The sequence below is a fragment of the Olea europaea genome, chromosome 12 (genome assembly GCF_002742605.1).
Source record: "Olea europaea var. sylvestris chromosome 12, O_europaea_v1, whole genome shotgun sequence".
NCBI lineage: Eukaryota > Viridiplantae > Streptophyta > Magnoliopsida > Lamiales > Oleaceae > Olea > Olea europaea.
Window position 1 is genome coordinate 14,621,445 of NC_036248.1, and position 13,644 is coordinate 14,635,088.

Here is a 13,644-nt window from a genome sequence, read left to right on the forward strand (position 1 = left end):
AGAGAGAAAAGTAAAATGTAATGTAATGTAATTTAATGAAAATCAAACAAGTGCTAATTTCCTCCTGTAATTGAAAAAGAAAAAAATGATGATTAGAATAATAAAATAACGGTAAAAAAATTTTACTTTTTTGGGTGAAAAATTGCTACCAATAGGTTGCATAGTAACATAAATTCTTTTCCCCCCAATGCACGAATTGAACTCTCTGTACTTTTGCACTAGTAGTCTGAAGAACGTACATAGCAGAAAAGTTTAGAAAAATGGGCAGGCTCATGAAGAAATTTAGCGCAACAGGAAACGTGCCCATGAAGGAAGTCTCGCCGTCCTCTCTTGGTGTCCGCCGGACAGCCACCACCACCACTCCGCCGGCGTCAAATTCTCGTGATTCTTGTGAAAATGAATTTTCTGTGGCGGATTTGCAGCCGGGATCAGTTTGGTTTACCATGAAAGACGAGGAGTGCATGGAGGTGGAATGTGAAGAGTTGGTGACAGAGGGCATGGAAATTGATGGTTCTTGTGGTGAAATAAATTTGAATTTGGAAGGTAGAGAAAGGTAAATTAATTGTATTTGTTTCTTGTTTGTATGTATTTTATTTTCTTTCTATTTCATAAAATTCTATAAAAATTATATGTGCGCATATGTGTTGACACATAAAACTTCAGCCCAAGAAATGAAGCCCAATTGGAGGGTCCCCAAATCAGATAGCCCAAAGAACGAAGCACAATCGAACAAATCAAGATGAAGGCCCAAATAAGGAGGCCCAAGAATGCGGTAACGCCATCGCCCAAGTTTGCAAGTCGCCCAGAATCTGAACGAATGAATGTCATACGGTCGCCCAGAGCTGTTACTCTATTCTCGCCCAAACCTTCAAGTCGCCCAAGGTATTAACAAACATAACGCATCGTGGTTATCAAGAAGTGCAGTTATCAAAGCAGTTGTTAAAGCAGCCCTGTCACGTTCCACGATTCAAGGAATTCAATCGAAAGCGGTTGAACGATGAAAGGTAATGGCAGCAGTTAAAAGGCAGTTTTCATGACAAAATGGCCACTACGAAGAAAGTGGGTAGTTATAGGACGATCAAGCAGTTTTTAGAGTAGTTAATCACAAAGAGATCGTCTATAAAGTATAAAAGGGAGAAAGGACATAGAAGCAAGGACCGAATCCAAAACTCTCGAACAGAGAATATGTAATTTTCATTTCCTTAGTTTTTAGACTTAAACACTTTTCTTTCTGTAACTCGTGTACTTGCGCCCCTTGGAGGCACATTGTTTTTCATTTCCAATTGTAAAGTTCATCACCAATAAAAGAACACTCCTTTTTGGGACTTTGTCTCAAGAGGTTTGTCCCTTACACAATCGTCTGACCCCTTTTAATTGTTAGCGACTAACCGGCGCGAAACATTTTGGCACGCCCAGTAGGACAGTGGTGTTAGGTGTTGAAAGTACAAAAGGGGAAATAATATGCCTTAGAGATCCGATAAGGAAGCAGAAAGTCAGGGAGGAATCTAGTCTGTGATCGAGCGATATGAGGAGCAGCATGCCTCTCCACGAACAGATGGACAGAACCAGAGCAGTAACAGTCGTTACGAACCAATGACGGAGTTGAGTCCTCGAACCATGCGAGCATTATTTGGAGAACTCACGCAAGACGTTGTTGAACAGGTAAATCTTCGAAGTATTCATAATATGGAAAGATTTACTCAAAATGGGAATATGCACTATGACAACATGGCCAAACTACTAAAGACATTGAACGAGACAATGAATAAGTTAGTAGGCCAAATATGTCAACCGACTATACCTCTTACAAACCACTTTCAAACTAGGACAATTGTGGGACATAGTCCCTCGGTCCTAAATCTGAGTTAAGGGGTAGAACCGCTTTCTGATCCCTCTACTTCAAACCAAGGAGGTACTACAATGCCAAATCAGAACAATGATAGTAGTACGCCTAACTTGGGGGGTAATCCAAACATAAGAGATAATGTCCTAAACAATGGACAGCAGACCCCACGTGTTAATGAGGGAACAGGTGTTCAGGCTAATGGTAATGGCCCTAATTATGGTAATTTTGTTGCCAATCAAGGACCAAACATCAGGCCTCATGCAAATCAACTGGTTAATCAGCCTGTAGGAATCCCATATGACCCCAACGCCATGTTGAGGAACCAGATTATGGAAATCGTACAGGATCAGATGACTTTTGGGGTACGTCCCGTCATCAGGCCAACGTACACAAAATCGTATCCTGATTGGGTAGACCAAGCATATCCATGGCCTAGAGGGTATAAAGTACCAGAATTCTCACTGTTTACCGGTTTAGGAGAGGTGTCTACTCTAGAACACATAGGGCGATTCACATTGCAGAGTGGTGATGTAACCGACTACCATAAAATGATGCTTTTCCCTAGTTCGTTAACAGGAGTAGCTTTCTCCTGGTTCATCAACTTGCCCGTGAACTCTGTTCAAACATGGCAGCAATTAGAATAGTTGTTTCACACTCAGTTTTATAAAACTGAGTCTGAAGTCAATTTGGCGGATTTGGCGAATTTACGTCAAATGCCAAATGAATGGGCAGAAAGTTTTCTCCAAAGGTTCAAGACAGCAAGAAGTAAGTGTTTTGTACCTCTGCCTGAAAAAGAATTTGTCAAGATCGCTCAAGGCTGCTTGAGCTTCGATTTAAAAAAGAAGTTCCAGAACAAAGAATTCCCTGACCTTTTTCAGTTGAGTGCGAATGTGATTAGGTATGAACGACTGATAAGAGAGGAGGAACAAATGAAAAATTCTAGTAAAGGGACTTATTACAAAAACCCAAATTTTAACGTTCATACCATTGACGACGAGTCATACGATCAGGCCGAAATGTGTTTGGCCGAATTGGTCAAAGGGGACACATATACTTGTCCCATAATGGACAAGCCTAGACCATTGGGTAGAGATGAGCCCATAAAGGATGGAAACATAAAGGCTAGAACGTTCTCGTTCGACGTGACCAAAGCTGACCTTATATTCGATAAATTATATAGGGATAAGCAGATAAAGTTGAGCGATAAGCACAAATTGCCAAACCCTGAACAAATTAAGGGTAAAAAATATTGTAAATAGCATAATGCATGGTCACATCTGACTAACAATTGCTTGGTTTTCCGTCATGTATTGCAAGATGCTATTGAATCAGGACGAATTACGTTCGATGATAAGAAAAAGATGGCAGTGGACGAGAATCCTTTCCCACAGCCACTTGGAGTAAACATGGTAACATCTGGATTCAAGAACAAGTTACCAAAATTCAAATTGGTCATAAATGACGGAGAAGAAGATCCTAGACCACATCCCAGCGTCTTTGAATGAATCAAAGGAAAAGAACCAAAAAAGGACGAGGATGTCCTGTGTGCAAGGTGTAAAGGGGAAGTAAATGGAAATACGGAGAAACCAGGGACATGGCAGCATTCTCATCGCCCTGCCTTCTTCCCAAACATTCAGCCTAGTAGAGGGTGAGGTACATCATTCTATAGAGGACCGCCTTTTGAAAGGCAGTTCAGACCAGCAGATACTGGAAGAACATTTAGGCCGCAACCTCGCCGGCCAAATGTATGGCATTCATTCCAGTACAGTGCAGGAAGGGCAATACCCTTCGATGAGATGACTAGGACCCAACAAAGGCGTTTCCAACGAAACTACAGACGGATGATGAGGCAGCAACAAGGAATGCCACATCCTAAAGCGCCTATACTACTCAAGGTAGCTAATCAAAACGTCCTCAAAGGTAGTAAAGAAATCGGTACAGATGAATCAATGAAGGAATTGCCAGAAACCTCTTCTGGGAGATCAAAGTTTGAGAGGGACAAGAGGGATGAAGAAGATCCAAATCAGCCCCTTGCTATCCAATTTGGTACGTTGCCTTCTGTCGTGGTCAATAATTACCAACTGGCCAATGAATTCAAGAATAAGGAAAAGGAAGAAGAGGGGGAGGACAACGAAGGAGAAGCCTGCGTGTTCGTATGTGAAGAAGGCCAGGCTTCTGGAGAGGCCTACAACGACGAGGAGGATGATGGGATGACAGACACTGAAGAAGAAATCGATCTAGAAGCAGAAAGGAAAAAGAGAGGAGTATCGCGCAATACTCTGTTTAAGCAACTACATCAAGAGGGAATTCGCGAAGTAGACTTGTTGGGGGAGCCATCTGGGCGCCCTTTCGATTTTTACGTACTGTACGGGACACCCAAAAGGAAGAAGAGAGTGCCTCGTTCTGAAAAGTATGGGTCACCTCCAAGAATAATGCCTCCTCCCACAGGTTGGATAACTGATGAGGAAGCATTAGAAAAAAGTAAGAAGGAAGTTCAAGAGATAGAGGATCAGCGTGACGTACTACACGTCGAGAGGGGGATAATTCGACAGAAAACAAGCAAGAGGTAGAAATAGAGGCTGTCGAAAAGGTTATTTTTAAACGGCCAGCCATGAAATTGACTAAACACTTGAGGCCGTTATACGTTAAAACTCTAGTTAACGACGTCCCAGTGGCAAAAGTGCTTGTCGACAATGGAGCAGCTATAAACACTATTCCATCTAGGATGATGAGAAAGTTCGCAAAAACAGAGGGTGACATGATTCCTACAGAAGTCATCCTCACTAGTTTCAATGGAGGAGCAACTTCAGCTAAGGGAGTTATGCCATTAGACATAACTATAGGTACGACTACTAGGACCACTGTCTTCTTTGTAATAGATGGTCCTACTAGTTACAACGTGCTCCTAGGAAGAGATTGGATACACGGAAGTCGCTGTATACCCTCGTCGCTCCATCAATGCCTAATTTTTTGGAATGACAAAGGCGAAGCAGAGGTGGTACAGGCCGATCATAGGCCTTTTGTCGCGGAAGCAAACTCGGTGAAAAAGTTCATGTACGAAGGAAACTATGGACCTGTCAGAGTAGTACAAGACGGGGAAGAAACTCAGGTTGTTGCGCAAAGCGAAGAACCATTCTCAGTGGATGCACTCACTGAGATGTTCAAACAGATGAGGCCAAATATAGTGGCCCTAGAAGAGCCAGTAATTGGCAAAAGAATAATTAAGGAGTTTTGAATGGACTTTAAGTTACAAAAGCAAATGGCCGACATTCAGGCCTTCAAAGCCAGACTGATGGCTTTCAATAAGGAATGCAGTGACAAGGCGAAGGCGAAGGAAGAGACTGCCCTAAAAGCACTGAAGGACAAGTTGGTAATATTCGAGTTAGAGCAAAACATTGACCGAGAAGTCAACAAGGTGGACTGTTTGGAAGAGGAAGTACTTACAAAAGAACTGGACGACGAAGTGATGCGGATTGCCAAACCTGGATACGCTCAAGCGCAAGACCCTCTGATCAAAGTAAATATTGGCGATGAAGGAGAAGATCACCTAACGTTCATCAGCCAGATGCTCGACCAAGAGGTTAGTAACAAATTAATCGCTTTGTTAAAAGAGTACAAAGATTGTTTTGCTTGGGAATATGAACAAATGCCTGGTTTAGATAGAGACTTGGTAGAACACAGGTTACCAACTAAGCCTAATTTTAAACCTCATAGGCAACCTCCTAGGCGTTTTACTCCTAATGTACTCCCTGAGATTAAGAAAGAGATAGAGCGATTATTGAAAGCAGGTTTTATAAGAACAGCCAGATATGTTGAATAGTTGTCGAATATTGTGCCAGTACTAAAAAAGAATGGTAAATTGAGGGTGTGTATAGACTTTAGGAATTTAAACATAGCTACACCCAAAGATGAGTATCCAATGCCCACGGTAGATTCTTTAGTAGATTCGACTGTCGAACATGTCGTGTAATACAATCAAATTTATATAGCGGAAGAAGACATACACAAAACTGCCTTTAGATGCCCTGGGTCTCTAGGATGTTTTGAATGGGTGGTTATGTCTTTCGGCCTAAAAAATGCAGGGGCAACTTATCAAAGGGCAATGAATTTAATCTTTCATGATATGATGGCAAGTTTGTTGAGGTGTATGTAGACGACATAGTAGTCAAGTCCATTAAAGAATAGGACCATTTCGAACAGTTGAGATGTTCGTTTGAACGGATGAGGCAATATAAGCTAAAGTTGAATCCCTTGAAGTGTGCATTTGGTGTTAATGCAGGGAACTTTCTTGGTTTCTTAGTACACAAGAGAGGGATTGAACTTGATAAAAATAAAGCGAAGGCTATCTTAGAAGTCAAACCACCTAGCAACAAAAAGGAGTTGCAAAGGTTTCTAGGCCAAGTAAATTTTTTAAGACACTTTATTTCTAACTGTGCAGGGCGAACTAAAGTCTTTTCTCCGCTATTAAAGCTTAAAAATTAGGACGAATTCGTCTGGAAAGAAGAACATCAAAAGGCATTTGAAAGCCTGAAGACATATCTATCAAGTCCACCAGTGTTGGTGTCACCAATCCAAGGACGGCCAATGAAAGTGTATGTATCGGCTGAAAGAGAATCAATAGCTGGAATGGTCGCACAGGAAGACCAATTTGGTGAAGAAAGGGTAATTTACTATTTAAGTAGACGGTTAACGAAATGTGAATGTAATTACTCTGCTGTTGAAAAATTGTGTCTTGCACTATATTTCACATGTATAAAATTAAGGGCTTATTTACGGCCCGTAACCGTTTATTTAATTTCTAAAGTAAATTTAGTTAAGTATATGTTCTCGCGCCCTATTTTACACCAAAGGGTAGGCCTTTGGACACTAGCTTTATCAGAGTTCGAAATACAATATATACCTCAAAAGGCAGTCAAAAATCAGTCTTTGGCTAACTTTCTAGCCGATCATCCATGCCTTGACATACCTGAAGAAATCGAACTAGAAATCAATTCGTTTGAGTTAAAACCTTGGGTGTTGTTTTTCGATGGGTCAAAAACCTCTAAAGGTGCAGGAGTAGGAGTAGCATTGATTAATCCTTTAGGGATTTGCTACAAGTTTGTATTCACCTTAGACAGAATGTGCACCAATAATCAGGCCGAATATGAAACTTTAATTGTAGGCCTAGAGCTAATGATAGATATGGGAGTAAGAAATGTGATCGTTAGGGGCGATTCTCAATTGGTGATACATCAATTGATCGGTGATTTTAAATGCCAAAGTGATTCCATTATAAGTCAATATGAGATCGCCCAAGAATTATTAGAGGAATTCGATCAAGTAGAACTTCAATGCGTTAATAGGATATATAACGACGTGGCAAATAAGTTAGCCCAAATGGCTTCAGGGTACTCAAAGGTCTTGAATTGGAAGTCTACTTATGAGTATGGAACCATATTGCCCGTAACTCAAAGAAGGGCGAGAAAAATTGAACTTCACTGTATACAAGATGGAGATGCAGTGGATTGGAGAACAAAGATTAAAGGGTTCCTTAAAGAACCTAATGGAGGGATTAGTAGGAAAACGAAGCTATGTTTGCTGAATTACACACTAATAGATGAAGAGTTGTTTAGGAAACGCTCTGATGGTGTATTACTAAAGTGTGCAAGTTTGCAAGAAGCCAAAACGATCATGGCTGAAGTACACGAAGGGATATGTGGAGCTCATCAAGCTGGCCAAAGGATGAGATGATTAATTATTAGGAGTGGATATTTTTGGCCAATGATGGGAGAACTATGCGTTCAGTATGCAAAAAGTTGTTTAGCATGCCCAAAGCATGGTCCAATACAAAGAGCGCCAGCACGAGAGATGGCACCTATTATTAAACCTTGGCCGTTCAAAGGTTGGGCGATAGATCTGATAGGGAAGATCTACCCTCCATCGTCCAAGCAACATACTTTTATTATAGTTGCAACCGACTATTTCACCAAATGGGTAGAGGCGGTACCTTTGAAAGAGATCACCCCAGAAGAATGTTATAGAGTTTATCCGTGATCACATTATTTATAGGTTTGGAATTCCACAAACTTTAATGGTAGCTCACGGAACATCGTTGAATGGGGATCAAGTGAACAAATTTTTGAGCGAAGTTGGGGTTAAATTAGTAAACTCCACACCATACTACGCTCAATCCAACGGACAAGCGGAATTTTCTAATAAGATTCTAAAGAATAGCATCAGAAAGATGATAGATGAAAACGCCAGAAATTGACACGAATGTTTGAACAAAGCCTTATGGGCTTATAAAATATCACCTCAGTCAAGTACCAAAGTTATTCCTTTCCAACTTGTTTATGGACAGGAGGCCATTTTGCCTATGGAAATCAATGTACAATCTATTCGAGTGTGCTTGCAACATAAGTTGAATGATGATGAGTATGCCGAATCACTAGTTCAAAATTTGTTGAGTTTAGACGAATTGAAGTTGGACGTCTTAGACAGGTTGCAAGTTCAAAAGCAAAGAATGGCTAAGTTTTATAATAAAAAAGTTATAGCCAAGTCGTTCAGCCTGGGTGAACTAGTTTGGAAGACGATACTCCCTTTGGATAGCAAAGATCCAAAGTATGGGAAGTGGTCACCCAATTGGAAAGGACCATACAAAATAAACAGTGTGTTACCCAATGGGGCGTACCACTTGGAAGATTTAGACGGCACCAAGCACGTAAGATTCATTAACGGCAAATATTTGAAAAAATACGTTCCTTCTTTATGGGAATGTGAACAGGTAAAAACATAACCAAACATTTTGAACGATCAAAAGATAATAAGGTCAGAGCGAAATACGTTCGAATAAAGTTCTTTATTATCAAACGTTCATTACAAGAATACAAAAGATACAAATAATAGATGTGCTACAAAATACAACTAAAGTAAGATAATCTCCCGGTTGATCGCTGAGTAAGCTTCACACTGCCTTCCTAAATGCATCGCTGCAATGGTGGGATTGCCGAGTAAGAGGGTGTACTGACCTCACTACCTTCCTAAATGCATCGCTGCAATGGCGAGCAAAGAGGCTGAGAAGCACTCTCAGCAGGCAAGCTGAGAAGCACTCTCAGCAAGCAAAGTGGCCCACAAGCAGCCCAAAAATTGCCTTCCATCATTGACTCCTTGTGAAGAACAAAGAGACGATGGGAAGAACTTTGCAGGAAAGAACTTCGCTGCTGGCCAGAAAATATTTCCTATACCTCCCATACCAAAGGTGACATCAAGGTAAATAGTAAGGTGGGCGGACTAAACAGTCCATTTTTGGATCAGATTGATCGTCAGAATGTCAAGAAATGGCAGCAAATTGATTTCGAAGAAGAAAGTGAAGAGATGAAGATAGAAGATGAAAAATACGAAACATTTATAGGGGGTGAAGATGAAGAGGCAGAATATAAACAGCCACATTTCTGTCTAATAAACGGAATTAAATAGCCCAAAGTCTTGGGAAAAGTGGTGAGAATATTAAAAAGAAATGGACAAGATTCTTAGTGCAAAGCAGTTAAGTGCTTAAAGAATTGATGACTAAAAAATAAACGTCAAATAAATGCGCAAGAAGTTAATGTTCATTAAGGATGAACAAAGTTACAAAGGGAAAAATCGAATTACAAAAGAAAAAAGACATCGCATGTCTTAACTACAGTCTACCCCATATGGAACGAATTCGTTCCCTAAGTTTTTCCCAATCCTCGTTCTGTCGAGAGGAAGTGATGTTCAACTCAGCCGCGACATCATCATCATCAACTTCCAACTTCTTGTACTGCTCGACCAAGGACTTAGTTCGCTCAATTCCCTGGGAGGCGTTGCGCTTTTTAGCAGTCATCCTCGCCCTGCAGTCGTCCATTTTAGCTTGAAGCTCCCTCATTTGAGCAGCCAAGTTAACCATCAAAAAGTCTTCAATCATGACTTCGGAAGAGATTTCTTTCAACTCGTCCTCAGCCTTGTTAATCTCCATACGCAAAGACTCTTTCTTAGCTACGGCTCGAAGATATTGAGTACGCTTGGCCTTTAATTCAGCATTCTTGGCCAGCATAGAAAGGACCTCAGAGTGGATAACCTTCAACGTCGCTTTAAAATCGGCAGAAAGATTGAGCGACGGAAGCGTCAGTGCTTACTCCAACTTCGCGCTCAAGTGCTCAAGTTCATCCTTGTGCCTGGTAGCACTAGCCCTTTCAATATCCATATCCATGAAGGATACGTACTCAAATATCGATTCCTTCAGGAACTTCAAGTCTTCCTCTGAAGAAGCAGCAGGACGATCAGATGGAGCAGGACGAGGCATCTGGACTTGCCCCCAGGAAGCGAACAAGTCCTGGATAGAACTCACAATCCTGTCAGCATCCTGCAAAGAAAATTGTCAATATTAAAAATCCTCACTACAACGAACAAGGTAGAAATAGAAATGAAGCAAAGACTACCTCGTCGACAATCGTAGAAGATGGCGGGCCCTCAGCCAAGCTTGCCACCAACGACTCATCCATTCGTGAGGATTCCCCTTGGCCGAGCGAGAAGATGTTGCCACAACGGGCGGACTCATAGGAGTATCTGCAAAGTTTAAGAGCAACAAATTAGAAATCAATAGCACGAGCAAAGGTAAGACATCAAAAAACTGAATTACCTTCTACTTCGACGTTTGGGGGTTGACGCCCTGGGAAGAAGGTGGCTCATCCATGGGTTGTGATGAGGATTCTGGGACTGAAGATGTCTCTTTAAGCGTAGCCCCCTCATCAACCGGTTTGGATGAAGTAGCCTCAGCAGAAAATGATGGAGCAGGAGTTGTCGATGTCAAAGCCTTTAAAGGAGAGGCTGAGCTTTTATGAGAAATCCAAAAGATCATCAACACACAGAAAAGTTTCAAATGTGGAAAAGTATACTTGTAAGAAAACCAATTTAATTACTTTCCTCCTGACGATAAGAGGGGCATCATCATCATCAACATCATCCTCTAGAATGGGAGATGTTGAGGCTGGCCGTTTGCGGCTTGGAGCACTCTTGACCGAAGTAGGCTTGGCTGGGAGAGAAGAAGATGTACGAACAGACTGTTTAGTGCGACGAGAAGGAGAGGGGCTCCGAACAGACAAAGGAGTGACCAAAACAGGAGGAGGAGAAGAAATGCTCGGTTGGTCTAATGAATGAAAGGCACGATTGGCATCAATCGCAAATAATCTACGCTTCACCGACGGCCAGAGTTGTTCAAAAAGAGGGTGAATGGCGTGGCTAGAATTGAAGGGGGCCAATGAAAAATGACTGGTTAAAAGAAGATTACGAGCATCTATAGCCTCTGCCTCCGCCTTAGTAATAGTATGAAAACGGTCAACTAAGTTCCTTGAATAGCAAGGAGGAACATGCCAAGTTTGGCCAAAACGAAGCTGACGAGCAAAAAATTGGGGAGCATAAATCTCTACCCCCGCTTTGGCATTGGTCCCAGTTAGAATATCATGAAATAGTTCCCTCCCAGTTAAAAACTGGATCCAAGTGAGCAGAGAGGTGCTCGCGTTATCTATAGTGGAAGGGGGATGTACATAGTTTGGAGTCAAAAAAGGAGGAAAAGGAAAAAAGGAAGGGATTGAATCCAAAGAATAAAAGAATGAAAAAATATCCCTTCTGGACATATTTACAGGAGTTAAGGGCTCCATGGCTAGCCCATAACAACTAGCAGAAGGGCGAGAAATGGATGGAGCACCCAGCGATGGAAAATAGGATCTCAACCACAGTTGAGTGAACCAAAGAGGTCCACTGCCAGTGGGAGATGCACCATTCTTCAATTGAGCTTGAAGAGAGGCCATGCCTCTATAAAGGGCAGCCAAAAACAAAGAACATAAATTCAAAGGCTTGCCACGCGCCAATTCGTGCGCTATAGGTAAATAACTCAGGGAAGGCTTTATACTTGGCACGCACAAAACATATTTACAAAGCCAAACTAAGAGGAAGGCCACTCGCTCAATATGGGTAGGCTTAGCGCTCGAATGATTGTGAAGGGTCTGCAGGCTTGAATAAGAATCGGTGTAATTTTTACTAAACTTTGGGGCGCCACCAGAAACTAAGATACCAGGAAAAATGGTATCGCCCAAAGGTGGCAGATTTACCAGGGCTCCAACGTCCCTTAAGGTAATAGACATGGGGCCAAGAGGGAAAATAAAGGTGTTATACTCAGAAGACCAAAAACTCAAAGCAATTGAAAAGAGTGCTGAATCGAAAGTAGGGGGCGGATAGAGATTTCTAACAAATCAGAAATCCTAGCACTATCAAAAAGTGTCTTAGTAGGACCATGACACACAAGGCGAGCATGCCACCTACGAAAAGCTACATCAGATTTAGGCCAAGTGCGAATACCTCTTTCGCGAAGTGGCCCCAGCGGCAGAGAGTTTAGAAAAGGAGGGCCATGAGTGCAAGGAAACAACTGACCCACCGCCGCCTGTTCAACTGCCTCCGCATTGTTGAAAAAAAGATCCAAGTAAAACTCATTACGTCCAACGTCGGCTGGCGCAAGAAAACTTGGGGTTATGTATGGGCGACTTAGAAGTTCTTGAAAGTCATCAAAACTAAAGGAATCGCTAGCTTGAGATTGTGAAGCAGCCATTGGAGAAGGAACGAAACTTTTCAGGGTTACGTAGCAAGGAAGCAAAAGATGAACAGTGAATCGTGAAAGAGACGCAAAAAATATGAGGCGTGGTTTGGTAGTAGTGAAATGGCGTGTTTGGGGTTTATAAGGGTTTGTAAAACGACGCACCTTTTCAAGTTATAGAAGGAAACAATAATTGAAATTCTTGGGAATTTCGAATGTTGCTGGAAACACAAAATGAATATGGCAAAATTCAATAATTATTATTAATTCTGCCATATTGAGGGGTAATCGTTGACACATAAAACTTCAGCCCAAATCGAACAGCCCAAGGAATGAAGCCCAATTGGAGGGTCCCCAAATCAGATAGCCCAAAGAACGAAACCCAATCGAACAAATCAAAATGAAGGCCCAAATAAAGAGGCCCAAGAATGCGGTTACGCCATCGCCCAAATTTGCAAGTCGCCCAGAATCTGAACGAATAGAGTGTCATACGGTCGCCCAGAGCTGTTACTCTATTCTCGCCCAAACCTTCAAGTCGCCCAAGGTATTAACAAACATAACGCGTCGTGGTTATCAAGAAGTGCAATTATCAAAGTAGTTGTTAAAGCAGCCCTGTCACATTCCACGATTCAAGGAATTCAATCGAAAGCGGTTGAACGATGAAGGTAATGGCAGCAGTTAAAAGGCAGTTTTCATGACAAAATGGCCACTACGAAGAAAGTGGGTAGTTATAGGACGATCAAACAGTTTTTAGAGTAGTTAATCACAAAGAGATCGTCTATGAAGTATAAAAGGAAGAAAGGATATAGAAGCAAGGACTGAATCCAAAACTCTCGAACAGAGAATATGTAATTTTCATTTCCTTAGTTTTTAGATTTAAACACTTTTCTTTCTGTAACTCGTGTGCTTGCGCCCCTTGGAGGCATATTGTTTTTCATTTCCAATTGTAAAATTCATCACCAATAAAAGAACACCCCTTTTTGGGACTTTATCTCAAGAGGTTTGTCCCTTACACAATCGTCTGACCCCTTTTAATTGTTAGCGACTAACCCGCGCGAAACAATATGAATCTATTATTTCTTTGTATAAGAAAATAGAAATGAACAACAGTATACTAAATTTGCCTCACCGATTCCCTCTTTTTTATGTAATTTTCTGTTTGACAGACGAACTTTTTTAAATGGAAATACCTTCCTTTTTTTTTTTTTTGGGC

At 41.5% G+C, this 13,644-nt stretch overlaps 1 protein-coding gene across 1 annotated transcript in view; it reads left to right on the forward strand.

Annotated features, from left to right (window-relative positions):
* Positions 1–279: 279 nt before the first annotated feature.
* Positions 280–13,644, forward strand: part of LOC111406987 (cyclin-dependent kinase inhibitor 4-like) — a 14,828-nt gene continuing 1,463 nt past the window's right edge. The window contains exon 1 of the mRNA XM_023036333.1: positions 280–553. Within this exon, the coding sequence (XP_022892101.1) occupies positions 306–553 (248 nt within the window). The 5' untranslated portion in view covers positions 280–305. The remainder of the gene's footprint in view (positions 554–13,644) is intronic.